The 21,141-nt window shown below is 37.7% G+C and overlaps 1 protein-coding gene across 2 annotated transcripts; it reads left to right on the top strand.

Annotated features, from left to right (window-relative positions):
- Positions 1 to 2,121: 2,121 nt before the first annotated feature.
- srpra (SRP receptor subunit alpha) lies at positions 2,122 to 20,904 on the top strand. Of its 2 annotated transcripts, XM_017723445.2 has the most exons (14): positions 2,122 to 2,415; positions 4,658 to 4,741; positions 4,878 to 5,041; positions 5,725 to 5,882; positions 8,171 to 8,327; positions 8,546 to 8,696; positions 8,903 to 9,027; positions 10,964 to 11,079; positions 11,792 to 11,878; positions 12,691 to 12,863; positions 13,777 to 13,990; positions 18,682 to 18,845; positions 19,826 to 19,924; positions 20,085 to 20,904. In XM_017723445.2, exons 1-14 carry the CDS (start codon positions 2,293 to 2,295, stop codon positions 20,211 to 20,213), a joined length of 1,944 nt encoding a protein of 647 aa, XP_017578934.1. In that variant the 5' UTR covers positions 2,122 to 2,292; the 3' UTR covers positions 20,214 to 20,904. The 2 variants fall into 2 exon arrangements, with proteins under 2 accessions (XP_017578934.1, XP_017578935.1); XM_017723446.2 differs by lacking the exon at positions 11,792 to 11,878.
- The last annotated feature ends 237 nt before the right edge of the window (positions 20,905 to 21,141 follow it).

The raw sequence follows: 21,141 nt of genomic DNA on the forward strand, positions 1-21,141 counted from the left end.
TTCACATAATACAATCCCACATAATACAAAACAGTTGGGACGCTGTGCAGAATGTAAATAAAAATAGAATGCAATGTTCTGCAAATCATGTAAACCATATTTTAAAGAAAAATACTACAAAGACAACCCATTCCAAGAAGTTGGGATAGGTGCATGTTTACCTCTGTGTTTCATCACCTCTTCTTTTAACAACACTCTGTAAGTGCTTGGAAACTGAGGAGACAAACTGCTGTAGTTTTGAAAGTCAAATGTTTTCCCATTCTTGTTTGATACAGGATTTCAGCTGCTCAACAGTTCAGAGTCTCCTTTGTCGTATTTTCTATTTCGTAATGCACCAAAAGTTTTTAGTGGTGACAGGTCTGGACTGCAAGCAGGTCAGTTTAGTAAGTAATAAGCAAGTAATAAGCAAGGCCTTCCCTGAAAAAGATGTCGTCTGGATGGCAGCATATGTTGCCAAAACATGTAAATATTATGCAGCAGTAATGGTGCCTTCACAGATGTGCACATCACCCATGGCATGTGCACTAATGCACCCCATTTCATCTTGGATGATGGCTTTTGAACTGTGCACTGATAACAAGCTGGTCTTTAGCACTGAGGACAATGCCTTCCAAAAAGAATTTCAAAAGCTGATTTATCGGACCACGGGACACTTTTCCCCACGGGACACCCTCAGTCCATTTTAAGTGAGCTTGGGCCCAGAGAAGGTAGCAGCTTTTCTGGATAATGTTTATATACAGTTTCTTTACATTTTAGAGTTTTAACTTGCATTTGTAGATGCAGCAACAAACTGTTTTTTAGAAGTGTTCCTGAAACCATGCAGTGATTTCCACTACAAGAATCATATCAATTTTTAATGCAGTGCCATTTGAGGGCTCAAAGATCATGGCCAGCAAATACTGTTTTTTGGACTAGATGATGAAAATCAAAAGTTTTCTTTGCTATTTTACATTGAGAAGCATTATTCTTGAATTGTCACACTATTTGCTTGCACAATGTCTTTCACAGAACGATGAACTCCTTCTCATCTTTACTTCTGAAACACTAGCCTCTCTGGGATGCTTTTTGTACAACCAATCGTATAACTGACCTGTTGCCAATAAACCACAAGGTGTTTTTTAAGCTTTACACAACTTTACTAGCCTTTTGTTGCTCCTGTCCCAACTTTTTTGGAACATGTTTTGGCATCAAATTCAAAATGGGCATATAGTTTTAAAAAAACGTGAACACAGACAGAGATCCTTCTTCATATATATGAAGAATAATACATACATATATGAACGTAATGATGTCATTTATTAAGACATTTTCTAGGCTTTCAGGTCAAATATGTGTTTATAAGATGTTAAAGATATAACAATAGATGTTATGACATTTCATATTGATTCTTCTGTAACCTACCTTTTTTCAATTCTAGGAAATCAGAAAGATAATCAATATAATTTAGCACATTTTTGTGCATTACTGAGCAAACTGAGATTTTTGTCAGATTTTATCAGTAATTACGTTTTTAAAGGTTATTAAAGGTTATCTTTACATTAAGTTTCAAGGTATTTTGATCTCTCCCCATTCAAAGAGATGTACATGAATTTTAAGGATTTGTAAAACAAAGCCAACCCATTTTGGAATACTACCCAACTGGGAGTTTTTTAAATTCTGCATTTATGTATGTCCTATAACGACTTTGATAATAACGTGAACACGCATGTGCGAGTGGTTCATTCAGCGGTTCATTTCCTGTCCTACGTCAGCGGCCGTGTGGTCTATAAAACAGTGTATTTGGATTCTGCGACGTTCTAAATAGTACAAATGATTGACGGTTAAGCCATCAGTGCTAGAAAAAAATTAAGGAAAAAAAATAAAAAACGTATGGGGTAGCATATGTAAATAAATAAAAAAAAGATTAATAGGCAGAAATATGAAGGCGTTGCAATATTTAAGGGTTTACAGTTCACATTTACTTTTCTTCAGTCATGTCAGTGAATGTATATAACGAACCATTTCTATTTTAAACTGTGAAAATAGGTTTGGTTTTTTTTTGTAGAATTTTATGAATGTGAAATTTTCGCCTTTCTCTGATACGGTAGTGGCTTCACAGGAAGAGCAGGAAGAGAACGTCATTTCCTGGTTTTGCTACTGACGTGTATAACGTAGAGTTGTGGCAGCTGCTGCCGCTGGTAGTGGTTTGAGTAAACATATAAAGTTTAGGGCACGTTTATTTTGTACTACTTTTTGCCATTTGTAGTGTTTGTTTCGCTTTTGAAAGTATTAAGCTAAGTCTGTGGTTGGAAGATGTTGGACTTCTTCGCCATCTTTAGTAAGGGGGGCATAGTGTTGTGGTGTTTTCAGGGCGCTGGGGTTTCTGAGTCTTTCGCAGGCCCCGTGAACGCTCTCATCCGCTCAGTAATTCTTCAGGTAAGACAGACAGTTAGTCACGATTGAAGTGGATAAATGTTGTCATTGTCATCTAGTAAATAAGTACTCCTTCCCTCATCTCTTTGTCATAGTAGCGAGCATATTAGACCAACGTGTCTTTTAAATTCAATTTCTTTAATTAGCTGAAAAATGAACAGTATACTCTGCATTAATTGGTTTAAGTATAAATATACATGTATTCGTTCTGATTCCCACCTGTCGCTAGTAGAGAGAAAATCAACCTTCTTGCTCGGTTAGCCATTACTTGCCTTGTGACGTAAACAGTAGTAGTAGTGAGCTGCAAGGCGTGTGAAATATGGAAAAATGTAATCCACACTTAAAAACTTTTTCACTAAGTGCAAGTGTGTAAAAATAATCAAATCGTTAGTCGCTCTGGATAAGAGTGTCTGTCAAATGCCTTAAAAAAATGTATAGCACACAATGGAACATAAGGGTAATATGGGGTAATATGGGGCAGTCGCTGGAGGTTAGGGAACCGGACCCGTGACCAGAAGGTTGCCGGTTTGATCCCCAGCGCCGACGGTACATGACTGAGGTGTCCTCGAGTAAGACACCTAACCCCCAATTGTTCCCTGGGCGCTGCGGATAGCGCTGCCCACCACTCCGGGCAAGTGTGCTCACTGCCCCCAGTATGTATGTGGTGTTTCACTGCCCAGATGGATTAAATGCTGAGCTGAAATTTCCCCATTGTGGGACTAATAAGGGTCACTTAATCTTAAACAGGCCTTATATTGCTCTCTTTATAAACATATTAATAAGTGTCAGTGTAAGTCCTGACGACATGCACGATACATGGTAAAGATAAATGTTGTTTGCTACCCACCCCTACCGGTGATGATACTTAAACGTAAAAAATATAGAACTGGGTGTACATCTAGATGTCACAAAATTACCTCTTTAAGGTTACAAGTGCAAATAAAAAAATAACCAAAAGTGAAATTATTTTGTAGCCTAGCACAGTAGCCAAGCATTGCTTGAATGTTCTGCTCTGTTGAAGTACAATAAATACATCATCAAACATTGGTTTGAAATGTTGACCGGATTTATTCTAGCATCTTACTCACCTGCCATATTACCCCACCTTTCTGACTGCCACCTCATTTATCCCTTTCTCTGCCAATATACACCCTTTAACTGCTGCTGTACCCAGCATTTTAACTTTAGACTCGTACTTTGCACATTGTAAGGCTTACATATATGACTGTGTGTGTGCGCCTGAGTGAGTGATGGTAGTGATGCAGGTTTTATTTTATCTTATTCCCTATATGTGAATGTCTGTCTGATACAGTGCACTGTGAGCTCCTGTAACCGTAACCAAAACCAAATTCCTTGTATGCATAGCATACCTGGCCAATGATTGATTCTGATTTAAACATCTGATCAATGCAGATCCAATTTTTAAGGCAATTATCTATCTATCTATCTATATATATATATATATATATATATATATATATATATATATATATATATATATATATATATATATATATATATATATATATATAATTTCCCATTCCTGCTTGATGTACAACTTCAGTTGCCCAACAGTCCGGGGTCTCTGTTGTCGTATTTTGCGCTTCATAATGTGGCACACATTTTCAATGGGAGACAGGTCTGGACTGCAGGCAGGCCAGTCTAGTACCCACACTCTTTTACTACGAAGCCACGCTGTTTTAACATGTGCAGAATGTGGCTTGGCATTGTCTTGCTGAAATTGCTTGGCTGGCAGCATATGTTGCTCCAAAACCTGTATGTACCTTTCAGCATTACTGGTGCCTTCACAGATGTGCAAGTTACCCATGCCATGGGCACTAACACACCCGGCTTAATGGCTTTCGCTTTGCATGGCAGAGTTTTAACTTGCGTATGTATATATATATATATATATATATATATATATATATATATATATATATATATATATGTATGTATGTATGTATATGTATGTATGTATATATATATATATATATATATATATATATGTGTGTGTGTGTGTGTGTATATAATGTATGTATGTTTTCACAATTTAAGGGACACAAGCTGTGTATGCAGTACATAAGCTGAGAATGTTAGTTTTATTGTGTAGCTATTTGAGTGCATACATTGATTCTTGTTCCATAGTGATTTGAATGTTTCAGGTTCAACACTGTTGGTTATCTTAAGTCCAAGTTTAGTATGTGATGATATTCTAATGTACTGTTAATGTTTTCACATGCAGGAGCGCACTGGAAACAGTTCCTTCACTCATAATGCTCTGAGTCTGAAGTACAAGCTGGACAATGAATTTGAGCTTGTGTTTGTAGTAAGTGGTTTATTGCCTATCAATGGATTTACAGCATTAAAATAATCTGAAAGCTATGTCTGTCTGCAATTGTATCCATTACTTTAGGGCTTCTCACTTTAAAGCCTCACTCTGTCTTGTGGTTCTCCTAATTTAGGTGGGATTTCAAAAAATCCTGACGCTCACATATGTGGACAAGTTCATAGATGATGTTCAGCTTCACTTCAGAGATCGCTATAAAAATGAGTTGGGGCAGAAGGGTGCGCTTAAGTTCTTGGTCAATCATTTTGAGTTTGAGGATGACTTCAGCAGGCTTCTGCGGTAAGTCTCTTGAGGATTAGAAAGCATGCAGGTTGGTCATCATTAATATAATTCATTTGTCATGTCAGGGGCAGTATTACAAAAACATCTTAATTTTGAAATCTTATCTGTTTAGTCACCATTATCGCTTAAGTTAGAACTGGATTTAGGACAATAACTAATACAGAAGTATGTTTCCCAAGTTCATTATTTTATCCTAAGTCTAGTTTTACAAAATTATCCTAACTTGACAATTTCCTAGTTACTCCCCTAACTTTAGGCTAACCCCAAAGATGTCCTAACATCAGTTTTAACTTACCGTTTCTATTATTTGATGTTCTTTTGAAAATGCAGTGGTTTCATGTTGGGATACAGTGACGAGTAGCATAATGATCATTAGCAAATTAGTGTAATGGTATTGGTCATATAACAAAATTTGTGTTAGTAACTTACATTTTTTACATTACATTTTAGGATTTGTTTCCATAATATATATTTATGAAATATATGTAACTGGTTGGATATTTAACTTGACAATAGGATAGATGATAGGAATTTTCTGTGATATGGCCATAAGACATAATTAATGTTCTTCATTTTAATTATTTAAATTGAGCTGGGAGGATTGCTTATGGAAAATGTTAAGATGCATTTGAAAATAAATGTTATTGTTAATTATTTAAATTATGTGTGTTTGTGTGTAGTGAGGCAGAAGGTGGAAGCATAGCTAGACCTCAAAAGCCAATGAGGACTTATAATGAGTCCCAGAAGTCTCAGAAAACTGTGAAGTCTATGATTGAAACAAAAGGAGGCGATAAAGGCAAAGAGCAGACTGGCAAGAAGAATAAACAAGCAAAAAAAGGTGAGATTATCATCTAGGATTTGCACATACTTCACTGACCTGTGCTGCACTGCAGCAGTGTTACTTCCATAGTAAGCGGATTTTTGTATAGTATAGCCCATAAAAGACCAGTTTACATAAAGTTGTCAATTTTGTCTTAAAAAGGTAGTTAGGAAGTTAGAATTATTTTTATTTGCCAGCACATGTTGTGTATGTGGAATTATCTTTGATACATAATTGTACAAAGACACTACATCAGGGTTCACAAACAAGTAGACTGGGGGTAATAACAATACGTAATTGTTGAACTATTAATTGAATTTTGAGCCTACTGTTTGGAACTATTTTAGATGAGTGTTCTGCAGAGTGCAGCAGCATGGGATGTGGATAGCTCCATCCGTCTTCACTGTTCATTTATTTATTTTTAAAGTGACTAAAATATGGAGGCACATCCAGTCAGTGGCATTGTTTGAAACATAATCATCCAAAGATTTTTGCCCACTTCCAGTGTTTTTCAACTCCGCTTAAGATCAATGGGCAGGAGAGCCAGCACTGTTTCACAGGCTGAAGAAACATGCACAGTAAACGATACGGTTGCATCAAATAACAGTTTCTCAGACTGACTACACATTTTATAGTACTCGCCAATACCATGTCCATAATGGATTACCTATTCATTTTTTTCATTAAGTAGTTACTATTTTAAATGAGTGGAATGTATCTTGGTTAAATCCTTGAAATGACATGCATTAGCTAGCTATGCTACATTAGTTACCTTGGATCGAATTGCATTGCAGTGGAGAAGAGTGGGTTTTGTTTCAATCCAGAAAAACACATCTGCACATTGTAAGTGCTACTGTAATACAGTGAGAGCGTCTTTAGAGGTTTATGGATGGGGCAATTAAACCTGTACTAGGGGAGTCAGGGTGAGACAGAAAATTTTTATCAAAATTGGGCATTTGTTCAAATTGGCAAACAGTAGGTCTATCTCTTTGTAGTTTGTATAAAGTGCTGAATGAGTATTACTTAAACAGTGATATTCATCCGCTTACAGCAGGCACAGATATGTTCTAAAGTCAAGCAGCAGCCTTCAATGGAGCTGCCGCCTCTTAATTTCCATATACAGGTTGAGGTATTGAGAGATCTAAAATTGCGTTATGATAACAGTATTTGACCTTTTCATGGACAATAGCTTACTGTAAACAGCAATATGTGGCAAATACTGTTGTCATTGTTTCCAAATACTGAAGAGACAGAGAAAACAGAGAATATAAAGAGCTGCTTTTGCCATAAAGACATTTTTTCTTTCTCATTCATAGTTTACGATTTTCTGATAGCGGAAACTGTCAGTAACGCATACATTTGGTACTGGGACTAGCTTTTTGTAGTTTTCACTACTTTGAAGGCCTTCTAGGCATAGAGGCTGTTCTTATTTGCCTATTTGTTCTGGTTGCTTACATATTTTTTCTGGGCTGATCTTTCTGCACAGTTTTGCTGGTTTCTTACCTGTTTATATTCCAGTTTGGTTGTAGTATAAATGTAGTTTCCTTTGCAAAACTTTATATGTAATGTTATATTAACCATGAGTTTAATGATGTTTGAATATCTTTCACTGAAAATGTCTGCTAAGTCAAAATAATCTTTGAGTTGTGAATAATTATGAACAGATATTCTATTTGTCTTTGCAGTTTACAGTTTTTTACTGATACAGATATTTAACAAGCCAACAATTCTTGTTACTTTATACCAGTTGTCACAGTAGGTTTCAAAAGAACTATAGTTTGTGACTCGCTAGCTATAACTTGGTTTCTGCGGATCCATAAGTCTTATACAGTCTTAAAATGGGTATTGAAAATTCAAAGTCATAAATGGTCTGAATGTCTTTTTTCACTATTAGAGGTATTAAATTTAGGGATGTCCGACCTCAGCATATTTTAATGGATCAGCTACACTAGGACACTTAGTCAGTTAGGGTAAGTATTTTTGAGTCCATCTTCTGCTGCTTGCTGCAAGAGATAGCCCACCAGAACCATTTACTAAATACACTCCTGCAATCTACCTTACAACATCCAGCCGACAGCAGTCCTGTAGTCAGAACTCACTGCTGATGAACAACTAGAGTACAGCAGATCTGATGTAATCTCAAAGAATCTATGCATGCTTTTTTATTAACCAATGATTCAAAAACGAAATTCTTTGTAACAAGCACAAGTATGTTAGCCATGAACGCACACTTAAGTGATTCTGTGTGTGTGTTTATTATTATCATTATTATTATTATTATTATTATTTTCTTTTCTATTAATAAGCTGAAGCAGGTGGTGGGGAACAGGCCAAGTCTAATTCTCAGAGCATCTCTAAGAAGGCTGTGGAGAATGGGAACCAGAGCCCGTCACAAGAGGAGATCATTCAGAGAAGAGAAGTGTTCATCCGCAGACAAACAACTGGAAGAGCAGAAAAGACTAAGTGCATATTTTAAGATTATTTGGAACATGGATGACTGCTTTTTTATTTTATTTTTTTTTATTTATTTTTAAATGACCATGGCTCTATTCTCTCGTGTTAAAATGGCATGGTTCTTTAGAAGTGATTGTTAAACCATATATAAAACATGTAAAGAATTCTTTACACATTGTGTAAAAAAAAAAAAAAAAAAGTCATTTTTACTGTTTTATTGTTGACAGTAAGTCCCCTAAGCCCCAGAAGCCAAAGAAAAAGGAGAATAGAGTTTGGGAGATGGGTGGTACCAGCAGTAAGGATCTAGACTACAGTGAAACCAATAGCAATGGTTCCTATAGCAGCCAGGGCCAAGATAATGAGGCTCCAGCTGAACCAGTACGTATAAATTTCTATCCAGAAAATATAATTAAGTCTTTTAATAAAAAAAAGAATTGTATTTGTGCTTTAGACTTGATTTGTTTCTGATGATTTGGATGTGAATATGTCGTGTTATGTAACTGATTTTACACTTTTCCCAAAGAAAAGGCAGATGAGTGCTTGGTGTACATTTAATTTAATTTGGAGTTCATATTCTTTTCCAGCAAATTCAGGTTGACTCTATGAAGGGCGACCTGCGTGATGTGGATTATGACTCCTCAGAAGAAGTGGATGAGGAAGAAGAAGAAGTGGAGGAGAGAGTAGTAGCTGCTAATATCAACAGGAAAGGGTGAGACATTTTAGTTAGAGAACATGTCTATTTGAAAAAGGTGGCATTTGATAGCTAAAGCCTCACAAAAGGCTTTAGCCCCCCCCCCCCAAATGTGTTAATGGAGAGAGACTACATTTTCTTCCTTTGCATTTTTTAACAAATGGAAAAGCAATAGGAGTTCCATTTAACTCAGAGATCATGTTCTTTCCCAGTAAATCCAGAATCCAGGTTTGGTTGCAGTAGATCTTGACAGCGAGGATATTTTGAGTTAAAAAAAAAAAAAAAGTAAATCAAACAAGCGTTGCTATTTCAAATGTATGTTTTGAGTATTGACAGTTTCTTCTGCCAAAGAAGTAGTTCCGCTTGAAGTGGTGTATTACTGCTGTTTAGCAAATAGTGGTCAATGGAATGAAAAGGGGGTTGTTTTTATATAAAAAAAAAGTATAAACATACTGTTCTCATACAACATGTAGAGTGCTTTAGGCATTGTAGAGCCTGACCGTGTTATGAAAATTTTATGGCCTATTTTGGTTTTGAGGGGTTAAAAATCTGATTACCAACAATCTGAAACTCTGTCCGTTTCATAGGAAGAAATCGTAATGAAAGTTAAGCATTGTTGTGCACACTTGAGACTATATATGTGAGAAGAGATAATATAATTGAGCCAAGTAAATGGGAACCTGCTTAAGATCTTCAAGAAGACAATCCAGATGTTAACTTGGTTCTGATTGGCTCATAGGAATGAAGTACCATGTGGATTAGCAGAATAATGACTGTAATCTGCTGCTGTACTATGGAGGAACAAGGGAATTTCCCCTCCCTTTTGCTGACAGCAGGACCCAACAACTTCCCCCTCCACACAATATCAAAACCTTAAATCTACATGATTCACATGAGACATTTTGTGTTGAGATTAACTACTTTAGCCTGTATCATTATTACATAGTTGCACAGAGACTGTCTCATACTGAGCAGTGATTTAACTGTTTAGGGTTTTGCTCAATCATTGGCAGATTGCAAGATCAAATCCCAGCATTGTAGCGACCAAATACAATCACCAATGGATCAGAGCATCAGTACTTCAGGTTTCTAATATTAGACAGGTTAAAAAAAATTCTTAAATATTTGAGTGTTATAAGTGTCCCGCAAATAAAAATGTTCATATTATTTAGTAGATCAGTTGGAGTACTGTATGGTACAGCAAAATTTTTTTCCCATTTTATGGATTTTGCCATTTTTCACCTTCAAGTGTCATGACTGCAGCATGTCCACATATGTTTCTTATAAGCAATATTTACTATTTAAATGAAAAGTTGTATTAATTTTAACTGTTGAGTCAGGTTAAATATTTTTCCTATGAATCTTTAAGGATTTGGAACAAAACAACGACATTTTTGTTGTATAAGTTTTTTTAAAAAAATAATAATTCAACAGCTGTCAGTGTGTTGTGGTAAAATAGATAAAATGGCAAAAAAATTATTTTGCAAAACATACATTTTAATAATTGCTTTTAAAATACTTGGGTCGACAGCAGTATACAAATTGTGATAAGTTAAAAAAATCATTAAACTTTACTGTGTGTGTATTTTGGCACGTTAATTGGAAAATATTATTAAAAACATATTTAAAACAAATAAAATCATTCAAGTTTATTAATAATTATTCAACCAGACATCATTCTTTTGATATCCAAGAAGAAAGAAAAGTTTGTCATTTTACGTGTCCCCCCCAACACCCCCCCCCAAAGTTTGGTGTCAGTATGTCATGCTCGTGAGAATAATCGAGGCTTTATAATCAAACAATCCTATACATCAGCCAGGCCTGATTGTTGTATAAATAGACTGAAAAGGGTGCCTTTTTTGTTTTGATTTTGATTTGCTGCAACCCCAGTCAGAGTAGCCATAGAATACATGTGAATATTTGTTGTAGCTTGATTTGTTGTATGCTTTCACAGAGGCAGAAAGGGTTTTGGTGGCATGTTTGGAATGCTGAAAGGGCTAGTTGGCTCCAAAACTTTAACTCAGCAGGATATGGAGCCAATACTAGAGAAGATGAAGGATCACCTGATTGGTACACCAACTCTTCTTCACTTCTTCTACACTGTGAAATGAGAAATGTATGTTTCTGTAGAGTTTGTAGTGTCTTAACCGCCATTGTCAGCATTTTTGTGTGTTAGCGGTGATGGACCAAAAACCCTTCTAGCAAAATTTTCATAATAAGATTGGAGTGAAGTGATCATCAGATTATCAGTTTGAACCCTTCTTCTAGTTATAAAAAATCATTTTGGTCCACTGGATGAGGGTTCTACCTTTAAATGTAATGGCCTTAATGTACAGCAAAAATCCTCTGAATAAAACAGAAATTTCACCATATAAACAGATTTATATCATTTGTATTAACATAAATATATGTATGTGAGTATGTGTGTATATATATATATATATATATATATATATATATATATATATATATATATATATATATATATATATATAAAAAGATATAAGATATAACCATTTCTTTTTACAAATGTTTATACATTTTTATATACATTCTTAAAAATCAAATGTTCTTCATATAAACAAAGACGGTCCTACCAATTTTCATAATACAAGTTGTATCTTGGTTTAGGTTTGCTTTGAGTCTTGGTTTGAGCGATGTTTATACAAAGAGCATAATTTTTTTCGTAAAAACATCAGAATTTTTTGGAAGCAGGGTCAACACTTAGAATTTTGATCACAAGGTTTTTTAATACAAGATATTTACAAATTTTATTTTTAAGCTAAGAATGTAGCAGCCGACATTGCCTCTCAGCTGTGTGATTCTGTAGCCAAGAAACTGGAAGGGAAGGTCATGGGCACTTTCACCAGTGAGTACACCTACAGCACTCAGATTTGTATGTTCCTGTTCTGCTAAATATGACAAACATAATCCAATTCACTTGCATGCACATAATGTGCATAATGGTCCATTTTTCTAGGGATACATCGATGCTGGGTTTTTTTTTCGTTTTGTGTACATATTTTTTTTAGTACTCATCGATGCCGAGTCCAATACCATGCTGAGTAACTTACTTAGAATTAAGTAGCTGTGTATTAAGTATACACAAGTGTAAATGTGTGCAATCTTAACAGTTTAAATTATTACATTTAGCTCATTTTAAAAAGTTGCATTAGCTAACTGTGCTATAATATTTAACATTATATTGGATCAAGTAGCGCTGTAGTGGAGATGAGTAGATTTTGTTCCATATCAGAAAAGCACATCTGAACAGTCTCTGTAGCTCAGTGGCAGCAGGAGTCACATCAAGTAGAAGTGGAAGTGATTGGAACACCTGAATTCAGTAATTTGGATGGGTGAGTGAATACTTTTGGTAATATAGTGTATGTGCATGCGAAGGGGAGTTGGGATTCTGCACAACGCTGATGGGCCTGGCTGAATGCAACATGGAGTGTCTCTATAAACATCTAAGGGATATGCTTGTGTAATGTCACACGGTATCAGCAGGTATTGGAATGTTGGTATTAGTCTATTTTATAAGTACAAGTAAATGAGCACAATATCGGCCCGATTTTATTGATATCGATGTATCCCTACTCCCTAGACTGTCTTTCAACCCTTTTCCTCATTTCTGTTTTGCCTCTCTTTCTATCTCTCTTCTATCTGCCACCCTCTCTTTAGCTGTGGCCTCTACAGTGAAACAGGCTCTGCAGGAATCTCTGGTGCAGATCTTACAGCCAAAGCGGCGAGTAGACATTCTGAGAGATGTACTAGAGGCACGTGCTCAGCGCAAACCCTTTGTCATTACCTTCTGTGGGGTCAATGGTGTCGGCAAATCCACCAACCTCGCTAAGGTCAGACCATCCTGGATACTGTTTCAACAGTGTTTTCACATTAATTCAAAACAAAGCAGATGAGATTTGCTTTGGCCAGTATCATTATCGCAAGGAAATGTCTTGGTATACACATCAGAGCTTTTTTTTTTCCAGCAAACAAAAGAGAAAGGTCCTATGAACATTGATTGAAATGCTGTATTTAACCCTATAACTTAACCTGCATGCTAAGCTCCGGACTTGAGTCTACATGCTGAAAAGCCTCTTAGTCCATATGGCACTTTTCTCTCAAAACTTATTTCAGTGCAACTAACTAAAGAATTACCAAACCATCACAAGAAAAAAAACATTAGCTTGCATTAGCAAGCTATGGTTTGGTAATATTTTCTAAAGGTTAAATAAAACACACTTTACCAGTCTATGAAAGGTTAAAGCTGTATTGGACATGGACTACAAAATGAAAGAGAACACAAATTACAAAACGTGATTTACTTTTGTGCATGGAATCTTATCTGCAATTCCCAATTCGAATTCTCATCTCCTTGTTCTCCGTAAGCCAAAAATCAGATATGTGCCACTTTAACCTGATAATGTACATGTTGTCAAAGTTGTTAAACTAGATTTACACAGATAAAGACAGTAAATACTTTTTGCAGCTGACCAAACATTGTTTTACAGGGTCTTACTAGAAATAAACGCCCATGTTGGTTTTAAACAAACTATGAGCAAAGCAGATTTTTTTTTTTATTTAAGCAAAGTATGTGCTAATTGGTAGCTTAAACGTTGCTTTGCTGCTTTTAGTGTAGTGGCTTCAAGATTGGTGGGTTATTAAACTAGTGGTTTAGCAGATAAATAAAAACCACTAAACTGGCTAATTTGACTGATAAATTTTCTGTGAACATAGAGATCATAATTACATGTGATTTCTGTATAGATTTCCTACTGGCTGATTGAGAATGGCTTCACTGTCCTGATTGCTGCATGTGATACGTTTCGCGCGGGTGCAGTGGAGCAGCTGCGGACACACCAGCGACGGCTCAACTCTTTGCACCCACCAGAACAGCACGGAGGTCACCCTGTTGTCCAGCTGTTTGAAAAGGGTTATGGCAAGGATGCTGCTGGCATTGCAATGGAGGCTATTGCCTATGGTAACACTTCACTACACACTTTTGGTAAATTTAGTGTTGACAGTAGATTGTAGTGAAATAGTAGATATTCACAGGGATATCGCTTTTCTATTTTGGCGATATAAATTGAACACATAATGCCCATTAAATATAGATGATGCCAAGATGTTCGTTTTTAGGTTTCAAATTGTATTCTGTGCACTTTACTCATGGTATCCAGGACCTGACAGTTAACTGCAGTACTGTGCAAAAGTCAGAGACTTGGAGAAAGTCATTGGGAGGAAAAAGTAAAAAAAAACAAAAAAAAAACAGGAGCTTCCACACCTGGAGTTCAAAAAATTAAAAGATGTAGAGAAAAATAGGTCCCGTTCCGCAAATCATTAGGCCATTCGATTCAAAAGCAGTATTGGTATTTTTTCCAAAAACTGGAAAATGAGTCCGTTCTCGTTTTTGGTTTTTATTGTCAGTGGAAAAATCAAGAAATATCACAGACTAATCATAAAATCAAAGAACAAACTAACAACAATTGAACAAATGGTTGTATTTTACTATCAAATGTAAATATTTCTATCACTTTAACCTGCAGTGAATGTGCAGAGCCCACACATGGTCACAAGCATAGGAATCAGGCAGTCTCAGTTAAAGTTTTAAAGGCAAGAAAGATCAGGCAAGTGTGTTGAAGATAAGCCTAGTTCTGACATTTTGGAAGGCTGTTTGACATTTTTATAGGTGATTGTATATTTGATGAAGCTTTGTTCTTTCAGCAAAATAATGACAGACTCCTCTCCACTACATGACCTTACCTTTTAAACAGTGAAATGAAAGAGAAATGAAAGTCACATTGTGATGTCATAAATTAGTACTGTAGTGTTACGTTATGTAGTGTTAGGTAAATTTTGTTGTTACAAGTGTGTTATTGCTCCTGTTGGGAAAATTAAAACACTGAGCTGTGCGATATTATGTGGTCATAGCATTCTTGTAATACTGAGGCAGGCCCGGTTTTGGGTAAGGAGGTGCATTATGCAAAGGTGCACAGTGGGCTCTACTGCTCACCTCACCTGTAGGTGCCTTTTCTGCTGGTGTAAATAAAGAGCACTTCTTGTAGCAGAATTATGGCCTCTCTCATGTCTTCAGTAAGGTACTACAGTACTTTAGGTCCTGTTACGCTGCTTGTTATCAAGGAAAAGTAAGGATTAACCGTTATTTATACGCAGAAACAACCAGAATCGCAAGTGTAATTTAGTGTCCATGTGCATGTGCATGATATATACACTCTATTACCAAAGGTATTGATATCTGATACTGTGACATGTTTTGAAAATATCATGATATTTAATTTCATAAATATTGCCCAAAACCAGCTTAATGTGTCAGTTTTACTATCTATATTCCAATACTGTGTACATATGGATACACGTTCCTTAAGTATCGGCCTATATTGAGTACCGATACTAACTAAATCTATCCTAACTCACCTGTAGTTCTAATATTTATATAATTACATTTTATAAAATATTTTATTTTGGTAAAATCTATGTGTCACAAATAAAACACACTCAGCTTGTCTGCATGGCATTTACTTGTTGGATTATATTTATTAGGTACTTACTGTGGTTTATTTACTACATCTATTTAATATATAGTTAATAAACAAGCCATTAGGGGTGTACTTTGTGTACTTCTGGTGCCGGTCCCAAGCCCGGATAAATGGTGAGGGTTGCGACAGGAAGGGCATCCTGCGTAAAACTTGTGCCAAAACTATCATGCGGATCACTGAATATGATTGCCATACCGGATCGGTTGAGGCCTGGGTTAACAATGACCGCCTCCGGTGCTGTTGACCAGCAGGGTGCCGGTGGAAATTGGACTACTGTAGGTCGAAGACCATCGAGTTAGAAGGCAGCGAGAGAGAAGGAAAGGCAGGAGTGTGGAGGTTAGAGTAGGGACTCTGCCTTTACCAGTCATTGTCCCTATGTTCAGAGAGCTTGCAGACATGATGGAGAGAAGGAAGGTAGATATTCTGTGTGTTCAGGAGACCAGATGGAAAGGAAGCAAGGCCAGGAACATTGGAGGTGGGTTCAAACTGTTCCATCATGGTGTAGAGACGAAGAGAAATGGAGTAGGGATAATCCTAAAGGAACAGCTTGGGAAAATGTTCTGGATGTAAAGACAGTGTCAGACAGGATCATGAGCCTGAAGTTGGAGGTTGATGGTGTAATTTTGAATGTGGTCAGTTCATATGCACCACAGGTTGGTTGTCAGTTAGAGGAGAAAGAGGAATTTTGGAGTAAGATGGATGAAGTGGTAGATGGTGTCCCTAGGAAACGGAGGGGATGAAGAGGTGCTGGGTATGTATGGTGTGAAAGACAGAAATGCAGAAGGTCAGATGGTTGTAGATTTTGCAAAGAGAATGGAAATGGCTGTGGTGAACACGTATTTTCAGAAGAGGGAAGAACACAGGGTGACATACAAGAGTGGAGGGAGGTGCACACAGGTGGATTATATGCCACCTATGTCATTATGCCACCTAAAGGAGATTGGAGATTGTAAAGTGGTACCAGGGGAAAGTGTAGCAAGGCAGCATAGGGTGGTTGTCTGTAGAATGAGATTAGAAACAAAGAAGAGGAAGAGAGTGAAGACAGAGCCAAAGATTAGATGGTGGAAGCTGAAGGAGGATGGTAGCAGGCAGTTCAGGGAAAAATTGCAACAGGCCCTTGGGGGCAGTGAGGAGCTACCTGAGGACTGGGAACCTACAGCTAAGGTGGTGAGAGAAACTGGCAAAAATGTGTTGGGTGTTTCGTCTGGTCAGAGGAAAGAAGACAAGGAAAGTTGGTGGTGGAATGAGGAAGTCCAGGAGAGTATTCAGAAGAAGAAGGCAGCTAAGAAAAAGTGGGATAACCAGAGAGATGAAGGAAGTAGACAGGAGTACTGTGAGGCTAGTCGCATAGTGAAAAGAATGGTGGCAAAGGCAAAGGCTCAGGCTTATGATGAGCTGTATGAGAGGCTGGACAGTAAAGAAGGAGTAAAGGACTTGTATCGTTTGGCTAAACAGAGAGATAGAGCTGGAAAGGATGTACAGCAGGTTAGGCTGATAAAGGATAGAGAGGGAAATGTACTAGTGAGTGAACAGAGAGTGTTGAGTAGATGGAAGGAGTACTTTCAAGAACTAATGAATGAGGAAAACGAGAGAGAGAGGAGGATAATGGGGGGAGAGATAGTGGATCAGGAAGTGCAGAGTATTAATAAGGTGGAAGTGAGGGCAGCTTTAAAAAGGATGAAGAATGGAATACCTGTGGAGGTATGGAGATGTTTAGGAGAGAAGGCAGTGGACTTTTTAACCAGGTTGTTTAACAAAATCCTGGAGAGTGAGAGGATGCCTGAGTGGAGAAGCAGTGTACTGGTCCCCATTTTTAAGAACAAGGGTGATGTGCAGAGCTGCAGTAGCTAAAGAAGTATAAAGATGATGAGCCACACCATGAAGGTATGGGAAAGAGTGGTTGAAGCAAGGCTAAGGCGAGAGGTTCAGATCAGTGAGCAGCAGTTTGGTTTCATGCCCAGAAAGAGTAGCACAGATGCAATTTTTGCGTTGAGAGTGTTGGTAGAGAAGTTCAGAGAAGGTCAGAAGGAGCTACATTATGTCTTTGTGGATCTAGAGAAGGCATATGATAGGGTGCCAAGAGAAGAACTGTGGTACTGTATGAGGAAGTCAGATGTAGCTAAGAAGTAGGTTAGGGTGGTGCAGGACATGTATGAGGATAGTGAGACAGAAGTGAGGTGTGCATTTGGAGGGACAAATGGTTTCAAGGTGAAGGTAGGGTTACATCAGGGATCAGCTTTGAGCCCCTTCTTGTTTGTAATGGTGATGGACAGGTTGACAGATGAGGTCAGGCAGGAGGCTCCATGGACCATGATGTTTGCAGATGACATTGTAATCTGTGGTGAGAGTAGAGAGCAGGTGGAAGAGAATCTGGAGAGGTGGAGGTTTGCACTGGAAAGAAGAGGAATGAAGGTCAGTAGAGAAGACGGAATACATGTGTGTGAATTAGAGGGTGGCAGTTGGAAAGGTGACTTCAAATATCTTGAGTCAACCATCCAGAGCAATGGACAGTGCAAAAAAGAGGTGAGGAAGAGATTGCAGGCAGGATGGAGTGGGTGGAGACGGGTGTCAGGGCTGATGTGTGACAGAAGGATAGCAGCAAGAGTGAAAGGGAAGGTTTACAAGACAGTAGTGCGTACTGCTATGATGTATGGTTTGGAGACTGTGGCTCTGTCTAAAAGACAGGAGGCTGACCTGGAGGTGGCGGAGGTGAAGATGCTGAGATTTTCGTTGGGAGTGACAAGGATGGACAAGATTAGAAAGGAGCAGATCAGAGGGACAGTGAAGGTGGAGCAGTTTGGAGATAAAGCCAGAGAGGCCAGTTTGAGATGGTTTGGACATGTGTTGAAGAGGAATAGTGGATTTATTGGGCAAAGAATGTTGGAGATGGAGCTGCCGGGTAGAAGGAGAAGAGGTAGACCTCAGAGAAGGTTTATGGATGTAGTCAAGGTGGACATGGTTGGTGTGAAAGTAGAGGAGGCAATGGATAGGGCAAGATGGAGGCAGATGATCCGCAAGGAGCCACTTACCAACTGAACTTAGTATTTTGAACAGCAGTAAAATTTAAAATATACCTTTTAACATTTATATTTATGATTCTCTTTTTCTCCGTCAGCCCGTAACCAGTGTTTTGATGTTGTGCTGGTTGACACGGCTGGACGTATGCAGGATAACGCCCCACTGATGACTGCTTTGGCTAAACTTATTGCTGTCAATACTCCAGACCTGGTGCTTTTTGTAGGAGAAGCCCTGGTGGGCAATGAGGCTGTGGATCAGCTGGTAAGCGCTGCACTCTTTCCATGATGAATTTGTATGTGCAATTGCGAGAGGTTATTTTTCTGCTTTTCAGAACACATTGTGGGTATTGCCAGTACAAAGGACAGTCTTATAGAACAGTTGTTTTTCTGTCCCAGTACTGGGAACCCACTGTTCTTTACAGTCTCAGGTGTCCTGTTTCAGTCATGGAGAGCTTCATAATCACCAGATCAGGTGTTTAGGGCAACAAATAGTTGAAACTGCAGTGCAGTGTAGCCCCCTCACTCTGGTGGTGGTGGTGTCAGTAGGTGCCTTAATGCCTTTGCATGTCTGACGTAGGTTTGTCATTAAATGATCCTTAATGAACTGTTTATATATATATATTTTTAAAAACAATGTGACCACTTATATCTGGGCTGGTCTTATGTAGTAAAACAATACACGTTGATTTTCTATGTAACCATTTCCCGGCCTCGCTTTACAAACAGGCTGTTTGTTACTAGGCCTTTTAATACTGATATCATAATTGTTGGAACAAAACCTTGTTTTTCCATTTCGGTTATTTTTTTTCAATCACATAACTTGAAAATTCTAGCTGACGTTCACCTTGTCTTGGAATTATATTAAGTGATCCTTATTAGTCCCACAACAGGAAAATTTCACCTCTGCATTTAACCCATTTGTTAAGTGAAACACCACATGCACACTAGGGGGCATTGAGCACACTTGCCTGGAGTGGTGGGCAGCCCTATCCGCAGCACCTGGGGAGTAGTTTGGCGGTTCTGGGGATCAAACCAGCAACCTCTTGGTCACAAGGCTGGTTCCCTAACCTCCAGCCCATAACTGCCCCCAAATGGCAAACAGACACACAGTCCAAAATGACATAGAATAAAATTGTTATACAGAAAGTTGAAAAAAAAAAAAAAGACAGTTCAGAAACTTCAGATGAGTTTATAATGTTAAATCTTGTTAGTGAATAATTTGTGTTCTAAATGTGTCTGTAGGTTAAATTTAATCAGGCACTTGCTGATCATTCCATGTCTGATCACCCAAGACTCATTGATGGCATTGTTCTCACAAAGTTTGACACCATTGATGATAAGGTAGGAGCTTTCCTAATATTACTACATTTTATATATATATATATTTTTTTTTTTTTTTTTGCACATGTATTTGCCCACTTCATAATCTGAATGTTTGCATATGAACAAAAGATTTTGTGAAGGAGCAGACTGATGCCTTTCATTTGTATGTTCTCTGTAGGTTGGTGCTGCAATTTCCATGACCTACATCACAGGTCAGCCCATTGTTTTCGTGGGTACTGGACAGACATACAGTGACTTGCGCAGCCTCAATGCCCGAGCTGTAGTGAATGCACTTATGAAGGCCTGAATGCCCACTGACTCGAGCCACAGTCCTCACTTGGATCTGGTTCTGGATAGCCAATATTGTCCTCTTCATTGTCCTCCCAACCATGGAACAATTCTTTTTTTCTTTTTCTTCAAATGATCAGTTTCAACCTTTTGTTGCTGAATTGCCTACAAAATGCTATTGACTGTAGTGACTGAAAATGCTCAACTCTTACCTAGACTCTTTACAGGCATTACCATTAATGAATCAATTGTTCCCTCTAAAAACATGTTAAATTTACCTAATCTGAAGATAGGGTTACAGTTACGTTTAAGATTTTTCTCCACTAGTGGGAAATGATGAAATGGTTTTGGATGTTTTAATGTGACCAAGAAGTTACAGGGTCATTTGACATGGCATTGCTCCAGGACCAGACCCAGTGTAAGCAGTGTAGTGACTGACATGCTTAAATAGCCAACACAAATTCCACCACTAATTGCCTGCCTCCATTCCATTCTGTTTATTACAACATTCAAGTCTTGACTCTCGCACACAAATGAGCTTTATTCAGCCTGCAAAAAGGAAACTCTTGATTTTTATCAAACTTATCAGAAAGATCATTAATTCTGTGGGCAGGGCAGCCCAAGTGTTTCCCTCATTATGCTGTCTGTCCCAACCGTAGAGATATGGATCAAATATAAAAAAAAAATAAAATAAAATCTAATATATTCCAGAAGTGTTTTTTTTTTCTGTTGCTCCTTATTTGTTACATTTTCAGTCTGTTATTACTGTACAATTACACTTCGTATTTTTGGTTTAGTTGTTGAGATTGTTGAAGAGTGTCATGGTAATTTTTGTGCCCTTGGAAAACTACCCCCAGAGAGTTCAGCTAAAAGTAAACTTCTATTACCATAGTGCCTATGCCATATTCAGTAACTTGTTGCATTGCATTGTGGGGTGTGTGTGTGTG

This window comes from Pygocentrus nattereri, chromosome 7 (genome assembly GCF_015220715.1).
Source record: "Pygocentrus nattereri isolate fPygNat1 chromosome 7, fPygNat1.pri, whole genome shotgun sequence".
NCBI classification, from domain to species: Eukaryota; Metazoa; Chordata; class Actinopteri; order Characiformes; family Serrasalmidae; genus Pygocentrus; species Pygocentrus nattereri.

Coding starts and splice junctions, on each gene's coding strand:
- srpra (XM_017723445.2), top strand. CDS start 2,293: ATGTTGGACTTCTTCGCCATCTTTAGTAAGGGGGGCATAGTGTTGTGG. Junction 11,879..12,690: donor GGTCATGGGCACTTTCACCA/GTGAGTACACCT, acceptor CCCTCTCTTTAG/CTGTGGCCTCTACAGTGAAA. Junction 18,846..19,825: donor ATGAGGCTGTGGATCAGCTG/GTAAGCGCTGCA, acceptor ATGTGTCTGTAG/GTTAAATTTAATCAGGCACT.